This window comes from Diaporthe citri (assembly GCF_014595645.1).
Source record: "Diaporthe citri strain NFHF-8-4 chromosome Unknown scaffold_2, whole genome shotgun sequence".
In the NCBI taxonomy this organism is placed as follows: Eukaryota; Fungi; Ascomycota; class Sordariomycetes; order Diaporthales; family Diaporthaceae; genus Diaporthe; species Diaporthe citri.
Window position 1 is genome coordinate 1158950 of NW_025064847.1, and position 23274 is coordinate 1182223.

Consider the following 23274-nt stretch of genomic DNA (forward strand, 5'->3'; position numbering starts at 1 on the left):
AGATGCATGACCGCTGTAAATCTGTGCCGCTTTTGCATATGATGGTAGCAGAATGAGGGCTGGTGCAAAGCACACGAAGCGATCCAGGGAGACTGTTCATTTCGTTGGAACAGTCTTGATCTGAAACACTGCACCAGGTAATTCGCTCGTCTCGGCCTGTACTGTCGCGTTGACGCCCATTGCCGCCAACGCGCCTCTCACGACGCCACAAGGAAACCATAGAAACTATTGCTTTGGTATTAGTAGCTTATTCTCGAGGAAAGGGAAGGCGTACGGGTGGTAGGGATTTGGCATCATACCGGCTCGGCTCTCTGAACCGCCCCTCCTCCAGCCTCCGTGCTCATCCTCGAGAACGGCCGGAACGCATTGTCTGTCAAAACGTAGACTCCCTGAATAATTGAATCAGCAACAGCCCTGGGTCGAGAGCAATAGAGCACCGTGTGATGTGCTAAAGGGAAGCCACCCAACGTACCCGATGGTTCGTCTTCAGGTTGTCGATCTGCTTGCGGAAGACGAGCATCCAGAGGTCCTTGCAGAGGAACTTGATCACGTCGAGGGTGTCGTTGAAGCGCGGGCGGTCCCTCGAGAAGCTGCAACCCGGGGGGAAATAGGTGGGATGTCAGCTCATGTTCCCACTTTTCCCGCGGATGATATCGGGACGCGTGTTGCTGTTAAGGGAAGGTAAGGGGGGTGGACGATAATGTGAGCTGCTGCTACTACCACCGACACCACGCATATCACATCGCATCACATAAGAACGTACCGCTCGACGAGCCCCTGTCCCACCCGGTAGCCCAGGGTCTCGAGCCGGTAGAAGACGGCGTCCCTCTCCTCCTCCTCGTCCATGGTGGCGCGCGGGGCAGCCGCCGCCGCCGCCGGGGAAGACACGTCCTTTTCTGCTGCTGCTGCTGATGATGATGTGCCCTGTGCTGACGCCGACGCCTCCAGCTCGTTGGTCACCCTGTAGGCCATGGGGACCAGCTCGATCAGGAGGAAGTCCAGGCACGAGGCGCTGAGGAAGGTGGCGGTCGGGTCGCCCGCGTTGTAGGGGGGCATCACGGCTTCGAAGGACATCTTGGGCTTGCTTTGTCTTTGTTTGATATGGGGGCTCGCTGTCGTTGGGACGGACTACTCTTGCGTTGTTATTGGATCAGATTCCCCGGTGGTCAAGATTATTGGGTAGGAGAGGCGCGCCCTCGTCCTGTTCGGTAGGGGGTTTCTGGCTCCTGTCGGTGTGGATGGGGAATCGGCTGGTTTTTAAACTCTAGCGAGTGCAATTGAGCGAGGCGTATCGTGATCGGCGTGTTCACCGGCGGAAAGGTGTTCCTGAATTCGGGCAGGCGAAGTTGACTGATTACCTCTGAAGAAGCTACGTCGTATGCCTCCGGTACGCAGATACATGCACACTTCTGCCCTGGGCGAGCAGCCCGCTGCGACCAGACCCCCTGCTCCTCGGAGCTGTGCTTATCTTATCGGCCGCCGGGGCTTATGGGCTTCCTGTGCTAGGTAGGTGATCCCTGAGGTCCGGGGGTCTCCACAACGTCAACTCTGTCCGACACTATCACGGAAGGAGGGAGTTGGCCGGCAACAAATGGTCATTTTGGTGCTGGCTTGGGATCTTGCTCATAGTAGAGCGTCCCTGAGCAGTTCTCAGGTGGCTCGAAGAAATTCACTTTCACATTCTTATTTTCCCGGACCAGGTTCCTCTGCCAGCTACGGACAATTCTCACCTATACGTATTCTCCAGTCTACCTTGCAGTTTCTGTGTGCGTGTGTATGTGAGATATATTATACAGTATAGACTATACGCTCTCATGCTGCTGAAATACCTGACATATGATTATCAGCAGCGTCACAATAAGTCATGGTGGACTACATAGCCCTACCCAAAATCGAGGTGAGGCCTACACTCTTACAAGGGACAGAGAGTACTTTCATTTATACAAGCATCTCTGGGAGTCCAGGAATCTCGGCATCCACTTCTCTCACTTCTTCCCGTAGATTGCTGACTGACAACCGAGGTTCCCTTGCTCGCAGCTGCACGCTCACTTGAGCGGGAGCATCAGCAGGCAATGCCTGCATGAAGTGTGGCTCATGAAAAAGGAGGCCGGCGAGACTGACCTCGCGGACCCTCTCGTCGAGATGCCCGACGGCAAGCACGACTACAACCTCAAGACGTACGTTGAAACGTAATCCACACCCTTACTCTCACTCACATGTACATAAAAAAGGTTCTTCCCCCTGTTCTCCTCATACATCTACCACCTCGTCAACGACCTCGCCGCGCTGAGGCACACAACCTTCTCCGTGCTCCGCGACTTCGCCGCGGACGGCGTCGTCTACCTCGAGCTGCGGACCACGCCCCGTGCCCTTCCGAGGTCCGGCCTCGATAAGGAGGGCTACGTCGAGGCCATCCTCGCCGTCATCCGCGAGTACGAGGCATCATCATCCGGCAACGGCAAAGCCACGCAGCTGCACACCCGCCTCATCCTCTCCGTGGACCGGCGCAACACCCCCTCCGAGGCAGCAGAGGTGGTCTCCCTAGCCCGCCGCCTCCAGCCCCTCGGCGTCGTGGGCGTGGACCTGTGCGGGGACCCGCTCCGGGGCGGCGTCGAGGCCCTGCAGCCGGCGTTCGAGGCTGCCCGCGGCATCCCGGGGCTGGGCGTGACGCTGCACTTCGCCGAGGCCGAGGCGAGCGGGTCCGACGCGGAGCTTCTGATGATGCTGCGGGAGTGGCGGCCGCACCGGATCGGGCACGTCATCCACCTCAGCGACGCCGTCAAGAGGGAGGTCGCGGCGTACCCCGGCGGCCTGGGGCTGGAGCTGTGCTTGAGCTGTAATGTCCGCGCCGGCATGGTCAGTGGGGGATTTGAGGGCCACCATTTTGGGGAGTGGTGTGAGTTGCCTGTGTTTTAATGTATATGTATACGGGACCACCCAGGGCCCGGATGTTCGTTCGTGTTCGCGAGGCTGACGAGGAGCTGTTAACAGGGAAGGTCGACGAGTGCACGGTGGTGCTATGTGTGAGTTGGCCGGCTCTTTTCCTCTCTTTGCCGTTCATTTCGCAAAGGTTGATGGCAAACTGACGAGGAAGGTATAGACCGACGACGTGGGAGTCTTTGGCAGCCCGCTGTCAAACGAGTACAGGCTGGTCGCCGAGCACTTTGGCCTGTCAGAGCCCCAGATACGCACTCTGGCGAGGAAGGGCATCGAGGTCATCTTCGGAGGGCCCGAGGAGAAGCAGAGGCTGAGGGATATTATGGACTCGGCATCATGAGGTCCAGCTGATCCACCACCATTCGAGAGTCGGTGCTCTCTGTCCCGTTGGCTCACTCCGTGGCGTTATGTGGGACAAGCGATCAGGACACTCCTCGCAGGATCTAAGCGATCCGAAATCTTTCAGCTTCGAAGCCTGTGACGAAAAGACCTTCAAACTATAAACTCACTAGACTGGCCGCCCGTAGAAGAGTCTTGGGCATTACTTGACACAGATCCGTTTTGTAGCAGTCCAGACTTCGTCCCGCGGGCTGACCTGCGAAATCCCTTTCCGCATTTCCAGTCACAATGTCATAATGGCAAAACGCGAGACAAATCAGTTCTCGGGTTCTCTCATTGCTCTAAAATTTGAAGACGCTATATGCACACGCTGAATACCAAAAGATACTCCCGGTTCAAGCCCCCCGTACTCCGTCCGTATGCAGGTAAAAGCGGTATGCGACGATTGTAACCCACTCCGCGACCTCGAGCCGCCGTTACTCTTCACCCTGGTCCAGCTCCGTCGATCGGTACTTGATCTGCAGCGCCCACTTGTTGCCAAAGTCGATGCCCCGTCGGATCTTGGTCCCCGCCCTCTTCCACACGGCGGCACCGAGGCCAATGTCGACCAGGAATAGGCTCCAGTCGAGGACAGAGTCGTCCGTCACGTGGCCCGTGACGGTCTCGCTGTCGTCAGCGTCCCCGTACGAGATCGCCTCCAACAGGCCCTTCTTGGGCGCGCCGACTGAGACGACGTACCGCGGCCGGATGTACAGGCTGTGGCCGTCCTGTACCGTGGGCTCGCCGGTTGTGTGGTCGATCCCGGTCGGCACGTCGACGGCGAGCACGAACGCCTCGTTCCGGTTCGTCCACTCGATGAGCTCGTAGACTGTGGCTTGCTCAGATGCGCGTAGGTCTTCGAACGGCGTCACGTGGCCAAGCAGTGCGTCGATGATCAGGGTCACAGCCATGGGCGGTGCTTGGGGGCGCACGCTCCTCGGTGCATCCATCGAGATGACGGGTATCGACGCTTGCCTCACGTGCTCGAAGAGTTCGCTCTTGCTGCACACCTTGCCGCCGAAGCTTTTGAAGAGTCGTAGTTGTCTGGTCATATCCACCGACAGGTCCCGCTCTCCTCTTTCAATGCCGACCACGCACAAGATAACATTAACTCCCTTGCACCGTAGATGACGGCCTGCAGCAATCGAGCGGTAGCCAGATTTGTTATTGCCTGCCAGAATGACGACGGTCGGCGAAATCGAGGACGGGTCGCCTTCCGCAGCTGCGAGCCGTACCTTGAGTGCCGGGTCTGTTAATGTGTGGAGGCCGACTTCTGCAATTCCACGACCAGCATTCTCTGTCATCATATCCTCCGTGAGGCCCAAGTCATTCTGTGCTATGTTCTCAAGATTGAGCATCTGCAGCGGAGACAAGACCTCGACGCGGCGGTCGCTCTGAGCGGCGTAGAAGCCGGCGGAAGAGGCAGCTGTCGGCAGCTGTTGCGGATCAGCATTTTTGGCCTTGCGCCGGCCTTTGGCAGCATCGCGGACACTTACGCCAGAGTTTACCCGGCTTGGTACCTGACCGACTGTGGTAGCACTGGCCTTTCTAGATTGCGACCTCCGGCCAGAGCTTTTGCCCTCGCCTTTGCGAGAACCCTGCCTACTTCCAAGTTCTCTTCCGCTCAACCGTTCGCTGCCATTGCGCATGCCGTCATCGGCCTCGCTCTTCCAGAAATCATCTGGAGGGGCTTTATCTGGCTTCGATGACGGAGAAGACATATCCAGCACGTTCTCAGTAGGATGCAAGTTCTTGCCTCCAGCCGTGCCTGGCTTTGGCCGACGGTTGTGGGAGACCAGGCGTGCGGCATCCTCAATCTGGTCCTTCTCTCGCATTTCAGAGAATAATGTACGCTTGTCGAACTTTTTCAAGCTTCCTTCAAAATCGAACTCGGGCATCTCTTGCACGTCCGTAACGTCCTCAGAGGCCCAGCCATTGTCGTTGGCGTTTCCCTTGGTCCGTCGCAGTGCTTTGTATGGTTGGAAGGAGGCTGTGTCTTCCAGCATTGGGGTCTCTCGCCAGCCCTTGCCCTTCTTCCCTTGACGCGCTCCTTTTGATGGGGTTGCCTCTTCCACAGGGACATCTTGCGCGTTCTTCTTTCGGTTTCGCTTCCGGTTTTTCTTGGACGCGCCGGCCTGGTTTTCCTGCAGTTCGGCTGCAGCTTCTTCCTCAGCCACGGCGGCATCAGTATCAGCCAGTTCAGCCCGTACGTTCAGACCCTCCATAGATTCAACGAGGCTTCCTTTAGGGGTCTGCTCCCTGGATGTCTCTCCAAATGTGACTTTCGGGATTGGCGAACGCTGCACCTTGTTGTTCGAGATTGGGCGGTTGGAAAAAGCCGATAAAGGTTGCGTTGTTTGTGGAGAGGCGCGGACCAGAGGCGCCTGGCTCACAGCCCCTGGCGATGCTCTTACGGGCGGCTTTCCCATCGAGAGGATCGCAGGGTCGACAAAAGCGGGCTTGGCCGGCTGGGGCGCCGCAGGGGCTTGCTCTTGAGCAGCTGCTTGGAACAGTCCTTGCAATGCTGGCGCAAAGGGTGCGCCCTGTTGATTCGGCTGTTGCTGCGGCTGTGGCTGCTGCTGATGACGAGGCTGATTATGTCCCTGGTACACGGAAGCGTGGTGGGCTGGCGCAGTGGGCGTGGTAGGCGAAGCCATGCTCTGGCATCCAGATGGCGCCGGATGCTGCTGCACCTGCGCAAGAGGCGCGGCCGGCGGGGTCGGCTGCTGGTAGGGCTGCTGAGGGCCGGATTCTTCCTGTATTTGGAGGTCTGCGATATCACCAGAAGCGATCACGATCCGCCCGCGCCAGTCCTTATTCTCGATCCACACATTGACCAAGGTGACATTTTCGCCGGGGACGAGCCGTTCGATCTTTCCAGTCAGGCTGATAGGCGGGTTCTTGAGCCTCACAAGGACTGACCAGCCCGCCCACGCCTGAGGGTTCTCCATGTTGTTCGATGCCACGGGTCGATGCGACTGCCTGGCGCCGGGATTTCGTAATTCAGGAGCACGTGGGGTTGCACAGGTGACGATGACAAGGACCTTCGGAGGCGAGGAGAGACGCGGTCGAAGTGCCGGGTCAGTCTGAACGTTCTCGAGGGCCGATGTGGAAGTTTGCCGGGGATAAGGGGATGATTGCCGTCTGCAGTGGTTTGTGGGATGCGGCAAAGGACGTCGCGCGACGGACTGAGAGCTTGGGCCTCCCTCTACACTTTTCGTTATCGATAAAAGAGGGACCCACCAAGAGCTTCCTCTGTACGCTCGCGTCCGCCGCCAATAACTGCATTACCCGGTAATAGTGGAGGGACCTTGATGACCTCCCAAGCTCTCAACACTTCTGTCACTACTCGACCTTCCCAATGCTAACTTCTCGACCGGTCTCAAGATGACAGCTCTGCCAGCTCTTACAGCTCGTGTATCTGAAGAGAGTAATAGCAGGACAGGTGCAAGCAGAGCACGCATGTCGCAGCCCATCTACCCTCGATTCTCAGGCCAGACTGAAGACGGAAAGCCTCTCTTGGCTCTCAGCTGTTCGCAGACGGTATAACTGTCTCACATGAAACACACATTGCTATATGCCATGTATCTCACTGTTTCCCCAAATACGCATGTCAATTACGACCGCATTGGCTAGAACGTTGTGATGTGTACATTGGATCATTGCTGCTGCAAGCAGTGCCCCAGTCAAATGAGCTCCTCCGCGGCCTCGGCTTCTTCTTTGCCCTTGCGCCGAGGTGGCCAAACAGCTACATAGGTACTTTCGCTTGCATAATTGTTCCAGCATAGACATCTAAGTGGCATGCTTTTTAGAACTCTGTGCCTTTGGATCACTGGCCTTAGACACTTACTCCTGCAGTGGGATGATGAGATACCAAAGATGAATTGGGCCGGAGAGTGGCATCTGAGTTCCTTCCGATAAATATTTAGGTGCACACCTGTGCCTCTTGGCTTCCAGTGACTCCTCCCAAAGACGTCCTCATAAGTCATGCACTGAACACTCCGGTCGTAAGGGTATTTATTCTGCTGGTTCCTCATGCATACATCTCCCTCAAGTCTAAAATCCATACGATGCCATCGCCTCTTCCTCATCATTCTCATCGGCCATGCTCGTGAGCTTGGCTGGCTTCGCTGTCTTGAACGCAAAGTTCGCAATGGAAGAGCCGGTCTTCTTCTTGAGGGCCGACTCCGCGCTGTACAGCTTTTGGTAGAACGACACGACGCGAGGATGTGCCATGACTTTTCTCCTGTCGAAGCGGAGAACCTGCAGTCCGTCCTGGGTGACCGCTCGACTGAGAGCAACATACGCTTGGCCCTTCTCAAAGACCTTGCCTAGGTCGACCTTGACACGCGCGAGCGTCTGGCCCTGGGCCTTGTGAATCGAAAGGGCCCAAGCCAGTATAAGGGGCAGCTGCTCCCGCGACGCTTGCACCTCGCCAGTTGGTGTCTCCACCTTCCAGGGCTCCGAGCAGCAAAGCATGATCCTTGCTGTTCCATCAACAGCATGGAACTGTACCAGAGGGAACTTCTTCTTGTCGGGTCCGGCGTTATCAGACAACTGTCGACTGAAGGCAGCGAGCCTCTTCTTGACCTTCGGGTCCACGTCATCTCCATTCTCCTGCTCCTCATCAAACATGCCGCCCGAGATCTCGAACGCGCTTTCCGTGGAGAATCCAATGACGGTGCCTAGGGAGCCGTTCACAAGAGTTTCATCCAGGTTTTTGATCAACATCACTTGAGCTCCCTTTTTGAGCTCTAGTACCTTAGGCGCCATCATATTTCCCAACAACTTGTCGCGAATGTTGGGGTCTCCGGCGTCTAATGCCTCGTATCTGTGAATCTCACCAGGAAGCTCTCTCAGTCTCCTCTGGTTGGAATTCTCAACTTCTTGCCTCGTTGGGAACCTGGGACATGTCAGCATTGGGCTTAGTTGGAGAGGGAGATGGGGCAGCTCACAGCTCGGTGACCTCCAGACCGTCATTGAAATGGATTGGTCTAGACATCTTTTTGAAGGTCTCAACAGTCTGTTCACTAATGTGACCGAGACGCATCTCATTGAGCATCTGAGCGAAGACTGTTGGGTGTTAGTAATCAACCAGTAACCAACACATCTTTTGCCGGTATGACCGGGGCATGATGCCTACCTGGATCCTTTTGACGGAAAACCTCAGTGAGTCCAATCGTGTGGTCAATCGAGGTGTTCCAAGTGGCCGCCTCAAAGGCGAATTTGGTGTCCCTGCTGTGACTGTCCGGAACGGGAGGCAACTGGAAGAAGTCTCCTGTGATGACGAGTTGGATACCGCCCCAAGGCCGGCCATTGTTGCGGATGATCCTCCCTACTTGTGAAAGCTTGTCAAAAAGGTCCCCGTCCACCATTGAGATCTCGTCGACGATCAAGACCCTGGTTCTCATCCAGCGGTTCTTGGCTTTGCCGTTGCGTCGAATCTTCTTGACGAGCGTTTGCGCGTCGTCCTTGCCTAGGCCAATCCCCGCAAAACTGTGCAGAGTCATGCCTCCGATGTTGCACGCCGCCAGGCCCGTCGAGGCAGTAACGGCGAGACGCTCTGGATCCTTTGCGTACTTCTTCTTGAGGTCCTGAATTATGGCCCTCATCAACACGGACTTTCCGGTTCCTGCAGGACCGGTGAAAAAAACACTTTGTCCCTTCTCGCACACGAGCTTCTTGACATACTCCTGTTCGTTGCTCAGTGAAATCGCTGATTGCTTGACAGTGTATGATTTGACAGCTTGCTGCATCTCTTCCGCAGATGCTTCAGCGCCAGTCACACCGGGCTTCTTGGATTTGTTCTTCAATAATCTCTGCTGCTCCTTGATGGCGCCAGGAGTGAGATCCCACGTCCGCGACTCTTTCAGCTTTGCTTGAGGTTTCGCAGCTGGGGTTGAGGTGCCATGTGTGGAAGATGGTTCGACATCATTGTTTTTCTTGTGGAGGTACTGTGGTGGCAGAGACCGCTTCTTCGGGATTGGCTTGGAGGACGGTGCATCTATGTCTTCGGTGAACGCTCGTTTGGCAGTCCTCTGGGAATCGGTCGATTGGGAGACAGATTGGGCGGGCTGAAAGTGAGTGGGCGAGGACTGAGACCAAGATAGCACGCTAGTATCATCGGTGGGAGGCGCATCGACAGCTTTCTTGGCAGGTGTAGACTTGGGGGGTAGGGGTGGCAGAGCAGAAGGGCATTCGTAATCCAGATCCACCTCATCGCTGAAGTCGTCGTCGAAATAATCGATGTCTTCCACCAGCTTGCCCCGCGTCGGAGCTTGGGTATTGTCTCCGGTCAGGTCTACGACATCAGGGCTGTCCTCAAACGAGTTCTGACTGTTGTAGAGCGAGGCGAACGGCTTGCTGTTGACCGTACGGTTGATCTGAGGAGGGGGATTCATCGACTGTGAGGAATTGGACGTCCGAGGCTGGAGAGGGCCGGCGGGTTTGGAGGACTGGCTGAACTTGGAAGAGCCATTGAAAGAGCCGTTGTTCTTCTGGAACTGGTCTTTGATGCTAGCATCGCGTCTGGGGCTTGGGCTGCTCGAAGGGAAGAGCTGCTTGGCCAGAGGCTTCGCAGGCTGTGGTGCCTTGTTCTGGGCCGCGTATGTAGCATTTGCACGCTTGAACATGCTCATGGTGGGCGGTGGTCGATGGCGTTGGTTAACGGCATGTGCCTGTGAGCAGACGCGGATGGCAGCAGTCCCAGCCCAGGTCCTTGTCCTCAGCCGACTCAGAGATCCAAGGGGGGAGAGGCCAGATACGCTTGCAGTCATGCAGCGCCGATGCAGATGAACTGGCGAAGTGACTCAGGTGGGGAAGTCGTGTTGCAGCATTCTTTGCTCCTGCTGGGCCTCCGGAGTTGGTCGCTCGGTCCTGTTCCAGGCGCTTTAGAGTTTGGATCGCAGCACGCTGTGAGGGGACAAGCGCGTCGCCCCTGCCGTCGACGCGACTTGCACGGCCGATTAGATAAGGAGGGGCTGCAAAGATAAGCGGGTTGGGACAGGGGTCTGACACCATCGCTCATGGATTCACGACGCCGCGGTCAAGGCGCAAACAAATTGACAGTATCTCAACCTGAAGCCCTGCAGTGTGGGCTGCTCTACGCGAATAAGCTTGCCTCGCAACTTGAACATTCCTTAGCCTATCAGGAGAGGAAGGGGCATGAATGGAGGCTGCAACACTCATCCAGCCATCATTCTTGGTTGCAGCCAGAGCTAATCCCTTCCCCTCAGCCTCCTCGAGCAATCTATGTACGCATTTGCAACAGGAGAGGAACACGTTGAGGAACAATTTCATGCGCTCCCTGACGAGACTAACAATGCTCTTGGATGCTGATCTTGACCAACCTGGCTAGGTGCCCACACAAACGCAATTGAAGCATGCGGGGACATGAATACAGCATCTTTTCGCAAAGCGATATAGACGACTCAAAAACCTAGCATCCCCGAGCAAAAGATCAGCAATCCAATGCGCCGGCCTGCCCTGCTGTCAGTGGTGCTGGCCAATCATTATGCCTGCCATCCAAACGGCCCAATGCAGCAGCAATCTGGGGGGTGGCCAGTCCGACAACGAGCCTCCTCTGAGCCGTGTCGCATGTCGCATATAGCAGACAACTGTAGCCGAAACCCCCACGCGCGGTTCACCACTCCCCCGTGCGACTGCCGGGGTACAACGGCCGGTCCAATCACCAGGCGCTGGCATCGAACACGCCCGCCTCTTAACCTCTTCCGAGACCAAAGCTGCAGTTGAGAGGTACTCATCATGGGCCGCCCGTGGGGCCGCTCGGGCAGTCCGCTCGCGAGAACCTGCGGCCCTGGCAGCGTGCGCATGCTCATCTCAACACAAGATTCCAAAGTCCAATTCCCGGGCTTGCGTACTGTGTATAATCACTTGGCGAGAAGCACACAAAAGGGCTCGGCTCGCCGCTCGATCAATCAGATACGTCTGCCCAGCGTGCCAAGTCTGCGCCGAGAGGCTTAGACCGGGCCCAACTGTCAAGTAGACTGCCAGACGAAAGGGCAACAATCAGACAATCGGGCGTTCGGCCTGAGAGCGAGGCAGGGGCGGTGTCCTGGTGGGTCGCCTGGCCCCGTTTGTGACGTTTTGCAGTCCGTCGATCGCCTCTGGCCGCATTGCGGGGCCGCGGGGAAAAAGGCAGAGGGTAACGACTCGTGCACGGCGCGAGGGAAAGCCTGGCGGACCGGGCGAATCTCACCATGCAGTCATGAATGCGATCAGATTTTTGTCGTGGGAGTGGAACTGGTCATCCCGAGTCCAGAGCTCTGGACCTTCGGATGGCAGAACCAGGGCCCTTGTCAGTCGGTCAGTCTGGGTTCGGTACATACGGACCCAGGGGGCCTCGACACAGGAGCCGGGGATCCGGTTGGGCGCTGAAGGTACACGTACGAAAGTGGCTTCAGTCTGGAAGACCATGGACGCTGTGCCGATATCCAGAGGCTTCCAGGGTGCCCAGTAGGCCTGACTCTGAATGGTCGAGCACGTCCTGTGCCCGGCCCCACGAGGTTGAGCCGCAGTGCAACCGTCCACATGCGCAGACTAGCAATGTCGTGCTGGGGTACATTCATTGCCGTGCCGTGGTGTTGTGATTTATAGACCGTCACTTTTCAGAGAGCGGCACGGAGAGATATAGATAGATATCAAGTGCTGTACCACGCAACAAGGATGAGCAGCAGCCAGGGCGGCGTGCATCAGCTGCCGAGTAGCTTCTTTTAGATCTCTTGGATCCAACAACAGGCTGGTTGTTTACCACAAGAACTGATCCCACAGGATGGACGTTTCTCGCTTGTGCTGGAGCCCCACAGCTCCTCGCGATCCGTCACCGTCCCCTTCAGCTTCATGGTTCACGGACTTCCGAGGCTCAGCCCAACCAACAACTGTGGATGCAAAGCACAGTATTGGGTAGGGTAGAGTACTGGCCGCTGGGCCTCGATCTATCTCATCTTGCTTCATCTCTGGGTCTTGTGATGCTTGGGATGCTTGTGGTGCTTGTATGACCTTGGCATGCACTCGGCGTTGGCTGGTCTTGTGTGAAATGTGATCAACATCTCTTGGTGTAAGAAGGGCAGGAGGATCACAGTGTGCTCACCTCCCATCGTCGACGCTTATCGGCCAATGTGCGTCGCCTCGTGGGAAGAAGTGGGAAGACTTGCAGCACGCCCGCCGTGCCGCTGTGGAGCATTGTTCAGGGGCCGCCCTGCTTGCAGCTCCAGTGGCGGTCGGGGTCCCCACCCTCTGGGGCCCATCCGCTGCCACTAAAATAATCAATAACATGCAGCTAACAGTAATCGCTCGAGAACCAGAACCTTGACAGACAAACGCATGGGCAAGGACTAAGTTTTTTCTCTCACTGTCTGATGCTTGATTCTCGTTTGGCCACTCGGATTATATAGGTAAGGGAACACTCCCTTCGCAGACCGAGGCCGAACCTTCCAGGGTTTCTCTCCATCCTCGGCGCCAGAACCCCAAAACAGCCTGGTCGCAAAACATTGTTCTCTTTCGACCGAACCATTTTACCGGGCCATTGGACTACCGCCTGATAGGACGTCACCGCGCAGTGTGTGTTTTCGGTGCTGCTGTTGCTCTGCCAATCCCGCGCCAAGTTCGAGACAAAAGTCAACGACCCGGCTCGACCAAACTCAACCCACAATTCCGACGTCGATGACGCTGCTGTAGCTTTTTGCTACCGCCCCACAGCTGTTCTCTCGCGACGAGAACCAAGTGACTCGGCTCGCGCGGTCTGGCTCGCCTCACAGATACGAAATATTCCCGCTGGGCCTTCCGTTTGCGATTTTCATGTATCGACAGACCTTCGGATTTGGGCCACGATCGATCGACTGGGGAGTCGCAAGCCCACTGCAAGGCTCTCTTTGGCTGACGCACGTCCACGACGACAGCCTCCACCCCTCGAAATTTTAATAGGAAGCCGCGTTGTGAGCCTGAACCATCTTCCTGGACCTCACACCCCCCTTCCCCCAGGTGCCCAATTTTAAGCCGCCAACATGGCTTGGGACCACCTGTCTATCACCAAGCCACACTTGGTGTATATTATCCTCGGTGGCTTCACCAGCCTGTTCATGCTCTGCTCCTCGGTGATCAAGGAGCGAGCCTACATCGGTGAAGCAACCGTCGCCACTCTTTGTGGAATCATATTCGGGCCTCATGCGGCCGACCTCATAAACCCCATGTCATGGGGCAGTACCGACATCGTGACCATCGAGTTCTCCCGCATTGTCTTGGTCGTGCAGTGTTTCGCCATCGGCGTCGAACTGCCCAAGTTCTACATGGAGAGGCACTGGAAATCCGTCGTCTTCCTCCTTGTCCCGGTCATGACCTTCGGGTGGCTCATCACTAGCCTGTTTGTCTGGTGGATGGTGCCCACGCTGAACTGGCTCGAGAGTCTGGTCGTCGCAGCCTGCGTGACCGCTACCGATCCTGTCCTTGCCTCCTCGGTCGTTGGCAAGGGAAAGTTCGCCAAGCGTGTGCCGAAGCATTTGCGAGACCTCCTGTCCGCCGAGTCGGGCTGCAACGACGGCATGGCCTTCCCATTCGTCTACCTCTCCCTTTACCTGATCCAGGACAAGCTCTCAGCCAAGGATGTCACCTTCCACTGGATTGTGTACACTATCCTCTACGAGTGTATCTTTGGCGCCGTGTACGGCTTTCTTATTGGCTATTTCGCTAGGCATGGCATCAAGTACGCTGAGAAGCACGATCTGATCGACCGAGAGAGTTTCCTTGTCTTCTACTTTGTGCTGGCCCTGTGGTGCGCCGGGTCAGGCAGTATCCTGGGTGTTGATGATCTTTTGGTCGGCTTTGCGTGCGGTGTGGGATTCTCCAACGACGGTTGGTTTACGAACAAGACCGAGGAATCCCACGTATCCAACGTCATCGACTTGCTCATCAACCTGGCATACTTTGTCTACTTTGGCACAATCATCCCCTGGGAGCAGTACAACAGCGCGGCCCTGGGTTTGACGCCGTGGAGGCTCGTCGTCATAGCGATATTTGTCATCTTCTTCCGCCGCATCCCCATCATGATGGCACTGAAGCCGTTGATCCCAGACATAAAAACGTGGCGCGAGGCCCTGTTTGCCGGCCATTTCGGCCCCATCGGAGTCGGCGCAATCTTTATCGCCATCCTTGCACGCGGCGAGCTGGAACATGACGAGCCCGTGCCTCTGTCTGACGTGCCAACCGATGTGAACACTCCGCATTTCTATCTGCTCACTCTTGTGTGGCCGATAGTTACGTTCATGGTCATTTCGTCCATCATAGTTCACGGCTCATCTATAGCTGTCTTCACGCTCGGCAAGCGGATCAACACCCTGACCATCACCATGTCGTACACAACGGCTCCCGAGGATGGACCATCTTGGATGAACAGGCTGCCTAGGATATCATCTCAATCCAAGTCGCAAGCCAGGACCATGTCAGACACTGAGGGTGATGAACTCAAAATGCCCGACTATCCCCCGGGAACCTTGCCTCCAATTGGATATCCTGGCAACTTCTTGAGACGTCAGAAGGAGGAAGATCAGCCGAGCCGACAGGGAAGCCGCGCATCGTCACTTGCAGCACGCAGACGCAGGAAGAAGTGGGATGACGGCGTCGGTCCCGGCGGCCCCGTGTCTCAGTCGGCAATCTTCCCGCAACGACGAAGCCAAAGCGAGCAGACATCGACCACTCTGCGTGACAGCCACTCTCCACATGACCAAGACAAGGAGACCCCCACAGCGTCTCGCAGGGGCTCAACCATGGAGGATCCCGAGAAACGTGCTGCTATAGAGAGGGCCGAGGATGAAGCCGAGGAAGAGCTGGAGAAAGAGGCCAGTCAGGAGGCAGCAGAGAGAGAACGGTCGGGAGAAGCAGGTGGTTCTCATCGCAGGCAATCCGAGATTGAGATTTACGACGAAGGCGATCACATCATTGTTGAGAACCGCGACGGTGACGTGATCGCTGTCGAGGCCCCAATCGAGGAGGAATACAAGGAACACAAGGTGCAAGACCTGAAAGAGAAGCTGGAGAAGGAGGCGGGACCGTCTCAATGGACTTACGATGGGCTGAAGAAGAGGATTGGTCATTGGCGTGACGAGGAGGTGCAGAAGCGGAAGGACAAGCAGAAGAATGAGCGCCGCCACGAGCCAGCCCGCGCGTACCAGTTCGGCAACACCATTATTGTCGAGGACGAGGACGGCGAGGTCGTCAAGAAGTACGAGCTGCCATCCCAGAAGGGTGAGGGCAGCGGTGCGATGAGCCAGGGACTCAAGTACATGGGCATGGGAGGCCTGATCAAGGGCACCCCGAAGCCAGACGAAGCCGGCGAATCCAGCGCCACAACTGCTGAGGCGCCTCAAGGCCGGCCCAGGTCGGACAGCAAGCCCGGCGTAGCCCGCAGGCCGACGTGGGTCGAGGCCCTGGGAGGGCGAGGCGGCGAGGCGCAGAAGGAGAAGAAGAAGAACGTGGCCGAGCAGGAGATGGAGGACGACCTCCACATCCGCTTCACCATCGACGGCGTGGGCCAGCGCATGACCAAGGACAACTTCATCACGGAGGTGCGCAAGCTGGACAAGAGCACGCGGCGCGAGGTCATCGAGCAGTCCACGGCCTCGGAGCGCGTCAAGACCCTGGCGAAGCAGGAGGCCACCACGCCAGGCACGGCAGGGACGGAGCCCAAGTCCGCTCGCGGCAAGGCCATCAGCTCGCCCCAGCCGGCCGCCGGCAGCTCCACCAAGCCGGGCAGCTCCTCGCGGAAGCAGAAGGCGCCCGCCGCCCCAGCCGCGATGGCCGGCGGGCTCTCACCCGACTCGGCAGACAACGACACCTCGCGCGAGAGCTCGTCCAAGGCGGCAGCCGCGCGCCGCGCGTCCCCGCCCGGCTCGTCATCTTCCTCCGGCAACGTGTCGCCTGGGGAGCGGCGGCACAGCGACGACGCGCCGAGCCACGACGAGCCGGAGACGGCGGTCGAGCGGCGCCGCAGGCTCGCGGTGCTCAAGGGGCTCGGCGGCGGGGAGGGCGACGAGGAGGAGGGCGAGGCCGCCGAGACGCCCGCCGAGAGGCGGCGCAGGGAGGCGGCACTCGGCGCGGGTGGCGATGCGGATGACGAGGAGGACAGCGACGACGACGACACGCCCAGGGTGCCCCCTGCGCGGCGAGGTATCAGGTTTGCCGAGCCGGAGCGAGGGCGCAAGTGAACGGACGAGAGAGCCCCCCGCGTGTGATGTTGGAGCTGCTTCCACCCACCCTTCGTGAGTGAGATTTTTGGGGATGCCTGTTATTGTGTGTTTAATGTCTTGGCCCGGCCTGAGGTTCGACGCGCCTGTTGAGAGTCCTTTTCGGCTGGGCCTGTTCATTGCATAGCGATGGGGATTCACGATGGCTTGCTTCTTCTTTAGACGTCGAGCAAGAACTTCTTCGGCTGTAGCAATATCTTCTTTTTATTATAGGCATGAGCTTGGAACGGGCATGAGCTTGGGTGGTAAACCCTGTTACGCATAGTTAATGTATTCTAAAGTCTAGACTGGTACTCTGATGTTTTCTTGATTTCCCAATCTCAGGCAGGTTCTCCACTCTGGTACTTCAGGCCGTTGCGTATGTAGAATGCAAGAAGTGAGCCTATTTGGGTCCCTTTGCAGATGGACTTTGATGTTGAATTGGACTTGTCAGGCAGCGATGCAGTGTCTATGTAGTTTCTACGGAGTGGAACTGTCATTTTGCTATTCTGAGCAATTGTGACTTCTAAGTTCTACCACAGCGAGTTTATTCTCCATGGCTCCCCACAACCATCCCTCTTCACCTCAAATCCAAGCAATACTTAAAGTCATCCGCAATACCGTGATCAAGAAGAAAAGGAATCCTCCCGCTGTGTGATTCCACATCTAACATCCAGCTCACGCGAAGTGGTTTGTTCTGTAGTTCTCAGTCGTACACTCAACAGTCGTTTCATGGAAACCATGGCGCTAAAACCTCTCACTAATCTCCACAGGTCAAAACGTAGGTTTAGTGACACATTTGCTGCAGTCTTTTGGTTGACACTGCTCTGGCATTTGTAGTCTCAATTCCCCGTAGTAGCTCTTAGTGACAGTATTTCTACAGATAGCTTCCTGCGGCAAGTCTTCATGTTCCGCAAAAGGCCTACGTAGTGTCATAAGTCCAAAGACATCTCTATTCACGAGCTGTTGATCTCGTCCGTGCTCAGTATTCTCTGTCATTGGAAGCAAGTGTTGAGTCTTGTGATAGTGTGGCACTCGGGAGCTGGGTCAGTGAGGCAGGTGCCTCCCTTCAGACATCGCGGCCGGTGCTCTGCTTAGTCGTCAGTGTCTTTCTTTTGTACCCCCGAAGTTGAGCTGCCTAGCATGAACCAAAGTGAAAACAACAACTCCATACTACGTGTATTGAACACCAAAGTTCGTCACCACCCAAAGCGTTGGCCCTCTTTGTCAATTGATGCACACACGCCCAGGCGTGTCTTTAGCGTCTCATTCTATGGGTCTCAATGGCCCGTGCGCAACCTTGGAATGATGGATTTTAGACTCAGATACTTTCGCTGGGAGCTCAATATTCCTCGACCTGCACCTCAACCTCCTCAACCCTCAATTGCAGACCACCTCCTATCCCCAATTACTTGGTGTGAGATCGCCGTCGGCCTCTTAAAAAGCGACCGCCAAGTTCAGCAAACGGTCCGGCAGCAGCCAGCGACCGAACCGAGCGAGGCAAGCTACGTCGACGTCAAAACCAAGGACGCCGACTCCGACTACGACTTTGTCGACGACTTCGACGCCGAAGCCAAGATGGTGCAGCTTGTCGAGGTAGAGGACGAGCACTTCCAGCACGCCCAGGAGGGCCCTGTGGAGGACGATGGCGACTTCACCGATACTGGTACGTTTTGGTTGCCTTGCTTTTTTCCAGCCCTCCCAGCATGCTCGCCTGCCCGCCTTTGCGCGCCGTGCGCTTGTGACGCAATCGGTCAAAAAATTGAAAGCATCACCATCACCGACCGCACCCGCAGCCTCGCCTCCCACGACAAACTCACCGTCTGCCCTTCGATTTCCAACACCTCTCTCTCCCTCAGCCATCATATCTCATGTCCCAGACTAACCTCCCGCCGCGCGGCACGACAGACTCGGAAATCTCCAACGACTCCGACTACGACCCGTCGCAAGAGACCCTCGCGGAGCGGATCTCGGCCCTGCGCGACATCATCCCGCCGACCACGCGCTCCTGGTTCTGGAACAAGTACCAGGCCACCCACCGCGTCGTCAAGGGCGTCATCTTCTTCGCCGGCCGCTCCATGTGGTCCATCTCCGTCTCCGCCCTGCTGATCGGCGTGCCCTTTGCCCTGTGCTGGGCCGAGGAGCAGCAGGTCATCGCCATGGAGCAGGAGGTGCGCATGCGCGAGATGGGCGCCGACGTGCTCACCGCCGGTGGCGCCGGTGGCGAGGGCAGCACCGCTGATGTTGTTGGCCAGGCCCTGGGCAAGGAGGGTGGCGTCGAGGTCAAGGCTGCTGGCCTGTGAGCGGTCCTTCACTGAATTTCTTCGCTCAGTGAGCGCGAAGACGGACCAAGGGAAAGTCAGGCAACTTGAAGGCCATTGTGGTGAGTCCTCAAGAGAGGCTCGGTCTGCATTATCGCATTGTACAAAAATCATCGTCGGTTTGGGTACGAAGGAACGGGTTGGTTGGTTCCTTACCACTTGCACAACGACTTGCATCTGAAGAGCACACCTTTATGAAACGATGAGGTCGGCGACGGGCAGCACTGTCCCGCGGGAGGACGACGAATGAAAACGCGAGGATGCCAGGCGAGACTTTTCAACATGCGTGTACATTAGCTGGAGCCTGTCTCTGCATGGCAAGTAACCGGACAAGGTTCAAACGGGGCGGACTTGGAACTCTCATCTCTCCCAAATGAGGCTGCGAGAGGGTTCTCGTGTTACATAAACCCTTTCTTCTTCTTTTTCTCCTACTTTTGCATGAACACGCCTCGGCTGGTTTGGAGGACCGGCTGAAGGTAATGAAAAGGGGAAAACGGAGTTATGGAAAATCTGACCACCGTCGTCATTTTACACTTGGCCTTTTCAGCACCATCGTGGCTTTGTGATTCTCGCGCGACCCAGTGACGTTAAGACTTGCGGTGAGATGATAACCGAGAGCTTAGCATGCCATAATCTTCACATGCGTCTGAAGTCGAAACCGCGCGTCAAGCATCTTCCGTTTTGAAAAAGCTACGGGGACTTATCTCATTTAGGACAAAAATCTTTGCTTTCATGTATTAAGACTGGGAACTGGGATTTCAACCTCTCCTTCGTCCTTGTATACGTCACACATTAACCTCGTGCCAACGTCATCACTATCTCACCGCAGTTCACTGAAACCCGCATACACATAGAGGAAGGGAGAAGGAGCATAGTACATATGATAGCTTCATTCTCTAGAACGCCGTTCGATGTGCTGTTTGTTTTTTCTAAAGTAAGGGAAAACTAGCCTGTAAGGGACTGAGTAGGGGGTATTTTTTGCATAGCGACGTCATCAAATAAAAAAAGTCCATTGAGCTCCCGACATCCTCCGTTTATTTTCTTGTCGAAGGTCCATTCATTGCACACCAGTGGGGTGGTTCTCCAGGTCGACGGCCTCGACCATGGACCGCTGCTGCGCGCTGTCCCGCGTGAGGTTGGTGAAGTACTTGAGCGCGTCGCTGCTCTCCTTCTTCACCTTGAGCGTCTCCTCGCGCTTCTTGCCGAGCTGCTCCACCGACCGCTGGAGGTTGAAGACGACGTGGTCCTTGGGCGTGTGCAGCACCTTGCGCACGGAGCCGGATATGCGATTGGCGTTGTTGTGCGCGTACTCTAATGCCTCCAGCTGGGCCGAGATTTTGGTGGAAAGGCGGTGGGGCAGGGAATGGGGGATTTGGCTGAGGACGTAGGCGCCGGCGGCGACAGCTGCGAGGTTTATTAGTATGAGCCCCACGGAATGTATCAGGGAAGAAGTCACGTACCAGCAACAACCATGCCAGGGATGATCATCCGGCGGAGGTTGTCGTTGCCCATCACCCGAGCTACGCTCAAGGCGTGGTTCATCCAGCCAGCACCACCGATCATCTGGGTGCCAACTGCTGTCGCCACTGTCAGAGCCATGCCCGTTCCAGCCACCTTCTCTTGACGCTGCATCAAAGTCGACCAGTCGACAAAGTCCCACAGCTCGGTCGGGATGTCGATCTGCTTAGCCAAGACGTCGCGTCTGCGCCGGAACATCACATCCGGGTGGAAGTTGAGTCCGGTGTACTCGTTGCCTAGGTGCAGGATACCGAGCTGCTTGATAGCATTGACGCCACCGACAGCCTTGCCACGTGCATACTCCTCACAGTCGTTGACACAGGCCTGGATACCGTGCAACATTGCCTCCTTCAGACTTTCAGCATAGTCGAATGCCTGGAACAGTCCAGGGTAAGGGACGTCGAGATCCTCATCGGCATGCACAATTGCCAGGTTGAGACTGCTGCGTGTGTGTTGATAGACGTCGTCGCACGTCTCGTCTATCGTGTGGTTCACGTCATCAGTAATCTTGTTCTGGGCCTTCTTACTCGCTTCCAACTGTGGCTCGAGTTCTCGGAGCTCCTTGCCCACCCGCTCAAGCTCTGATTGAGCAACCTCTGAATTGACATTCGCCAAGGAGTTCACGTCGTTCAAGATGTTGAGCAGGTAGTGCTTGGCAGGTGCCAGCTTCGAGCGTGCTCGCTTCTCCAATACGAATCTTCGCAGGGACTGTTCGAGATTTTGGAAGTCCCGGAGCTTTTCTTTGTCTTTGCCTTTGCCCTTGGGGTCGCCGCTTGGGTCATCACCACCGCCACCTCCACTCGAACTGCCGCTTCCACCTCCGTCAGGGCCGCCCGGCGGAGATGGGGCCACAGGGATCGCATTACTGGACACGAAATGAACGAGTTCTTGTGCTTCTTTGGAGGTCCTTGGGCTTATGCCGGAAACTTGGTCGAGTATCATCTTCTGGCATCTTTGCTGGTCTCTAATCATGTCAAAGCCATTGACAACGATGAAAAGATATGCCTTTTCTGCCGCCGCTGCCCACAGAAACTCCTTGGCTGACTGGGTGAAGTGGTTGGCGGCTGAGACCACAAAGACCACAACGTCAATCTCTTCCTGCCTTGCGAACACGGCGGTGGTCTTGGTCGTGTCCGAGTTGAGACCAGGTGCGTCGATGAGCGCGATGTCGACGACACCATTGTTGAGCAATGACTCGTCGATAGTTCGGACATCCTTGACGTAGACCTTGCACATCATATAGGCGTCGTTGTCGATGACAATCTTCTCAAGCTCGTACAAGGCATACACGTCGTATGTTGTCTCGTCATTCCGGTCGTACGCAGCATCCTTGTGGACTGCATGAACCTCTTCGATGCCCGAGTTCTCCCGCGCATCCAAAACCTCGCAGAAGATGCTCGTGCAGGGCTGCTGGTCTTCCGGTAGGACCTTCCTCCTCAGCAGAGCGTTGCAGAAAGTGGACTTTCCAGCGTTTAGATCACCTGTAACCAAAACTTTGCTGGCTGTATCTTCGATTCGCTCTCGCAGGTTCAACAAGTGCTTGATGCTGGAGCTGATCTTGCCGTCAAGGAGGGCAGCGATTGAACCCTTCTCCAGAGAGTGAACCAGTTGCGTCTGATGTAGAGCACCCAGCTTGAGGTCCAGCTTCAGCACAGAAAACTCTTGGGCGATCTGGGGAGTGACCAGTCTGGGCTCCGCGGCCGGCCGCCTCTCAGCTGCCCTGCTCGACTCGGCCGCCGCAGGGTCCTCTCCCCATGTGGCGGCGCGCCTCATGGGTGGTGGTGAAGCAGGGGAGGAGGATGCACCGGTGAAGTCGTCGAGGTGGGAAAAGGTTTGTTGGTATCTGGGCCTCGAGGGCGACGTGGGTTCGACGTCGGATTCGGCGCGCTGGACGGAGGGATAGTGGGCGGGCCATTTTACATTCTCCTGCTGAAGCTCCTTCAGAAGATCGATGACCCTATTGATGGCACGGTTGAGGGCCCCGCGGTGCTGGTTGTACCAGAGCTGGTGCACGGCACTCGGCTGCATGCGACGGTCGGAGCCGGCTGAGTTGGGCGTGTCTGCGTGTGTCGCGGAGTCCCAGGCGGGAGAGCCGGGCAGGAGGGCATTGCCAACGCCACCGCTGGCAACAGAGCCGCCGTAACCAGAGTCGCGCTCGAGCAGCTCCTGCAGGTGTGCCGCGTGCTTGGAGGTTGACCCACTCCCGACAGTCATGTACGCGGGCGGTCTCGCGTTGCCGCTGGGCTGATTCGAGACGTCATCGGAATTCGAGGGCTCGTCGTCGGGTCGTGCCACGGGCGACTTGCCTTTGCCGTTGAAGTAGTCTTGACTCATTGTGATTCGTAGGTGTCCATCGGAGGTGATGGCGGAGGGAGGATGGTGGGAGGGATGGAGCAAAGGAGACAGCCAAGGATGACTCTTATTTTTCGCGGAATGGAGCTTCAATACCGTGACTTCATGCAACGAGAGGCGAATGGCTCCACGATTTTTGTCGGTATCCATGGGTTGGTCGGGGCGGATTTCGATGACATAAGCACGCCGAGGCAGCGGCACTGTAGCAGCAGGCAAAGTAGACTTCCCGCTGCGGAACATTTGGCCTGCAGCAAACCTACGTGCTGTAGCATGCAGCGCAAGCAGGTACGTACAAGCCCAGACCTCGGGACCTTGGCGTGTGCTTGCGGCAGCCTATCCCGGCCGGACGCCAAGTGGGAACACTTCGACTGTCAACCTTGGATTCCTGTCGGTGACGAACGCACCTCTCGCTGATCTCCATCGACAACAATACAACACCTCCAGGCAGACTGATCCCCAGTGTCCCCCGTACGATTTCGATCCACTCCGACCTGTGTTACTGTTGTCTCGTTGAACCGTCGCTCACAACATCACCA

The 23274-nt window shown here is 56.7% G+C and overlaps 5 protein-coding genes across 5 annotated transcripts; 2 read left to right on the forward strand and 3 right to left on the reverse strand.

The window, feature by feature from the left end:
* Window positions 1-96: 96 nt before the first annotated feature.
* INS49_005953 (uncharacterized protein) lies at window positions 97-1074 on the reverse strand (the record flags this gene model as incomplete). The annotated part of the gene is made up of 4 exons (XM_043166728.1): window positions 97-225; window positions 300-389; window positions 473-590; window positions 764-1074. 4 exons carry the CDS (start codon window positions 1072-1074, stop codon window positions 97-99), a joined length of 648 nt encoding a protein of 215 aa, XP_043027872.1.
* A 1020-nt stretch (window positions 1075-2094) lies between these two features.
* Window positions 2095-3277, forward strand: INS49_005954 (uncharacterized protein; the record flags this gene model as incomplete). The annotated part of the gene is made up of 4 exons (XM_043166729.1): window positions 2095-2177; window positions 2232-2896; window positions 2992-3023; window positions 3101-3277. The coding sequence occupies 4 exons, from the start codon at window positions 2095-2097 to the stop codon at window positions 3275-3277; spliced, it is 957 nt and encodes a 318-aa protein (XP_043027873.1).
* A 475-nt stretch (window positions 3278-3752) lies between these two features.
* On the reverse strand, window positions 3753-6266 carry INS49_005955 (uncharacterized protein; the record flags this gene model as incomplete). Its single annotated transcript, XM_043166730.1, has 1 exon — window positions 3753-6266. One exon carries the CDS (start codon window positions 6264-6266, stop codon window positions 3753-3755), a length of 2514 nt encoding a protein of 837 aa, XP_043027874.1.
* A 7071-nt stretch (window positions 6267-13337) lies between these two features.
* Window positions 13338-18850, forward strand: INS49_005956 (uncharacterized protein; the record flags this gene model as incomplete). The annotated part of the gene is made up of 4 exons (XM_043166731.1): window positions 13338-16491; window positions 17321-17328; window positions 18024-18213; window positions 18456-18850. The coding sequence occupies 4 exons, from the start codon at window positions 13338-13340 to the stop codon at window positions 18848-18850; spliced, it is 3747 nt and encodes a 1248-aa protein (XP_043027875.1).
* Window positions 18851-19925: 1075 nt separating this feature from the next.
* INS49_005957 (uncharacterized protein) lies at window positions 19926-22720 on the reverse strand (the record flags this gene model as incomplete). Its single annotated transcript, XM_043166732.1, has 2 exons — window positions 19926-20272; window positions 20329-22720. 2 exons carry the CDS (start codon window positions 22718-22720, stop codon window positions 19926-19928), a joined length of 2739 nt encoding a protein of 912 aa, XP_043027876.1.
* Window positions 22721-23274: the final 554 nt, after the last annotated feature.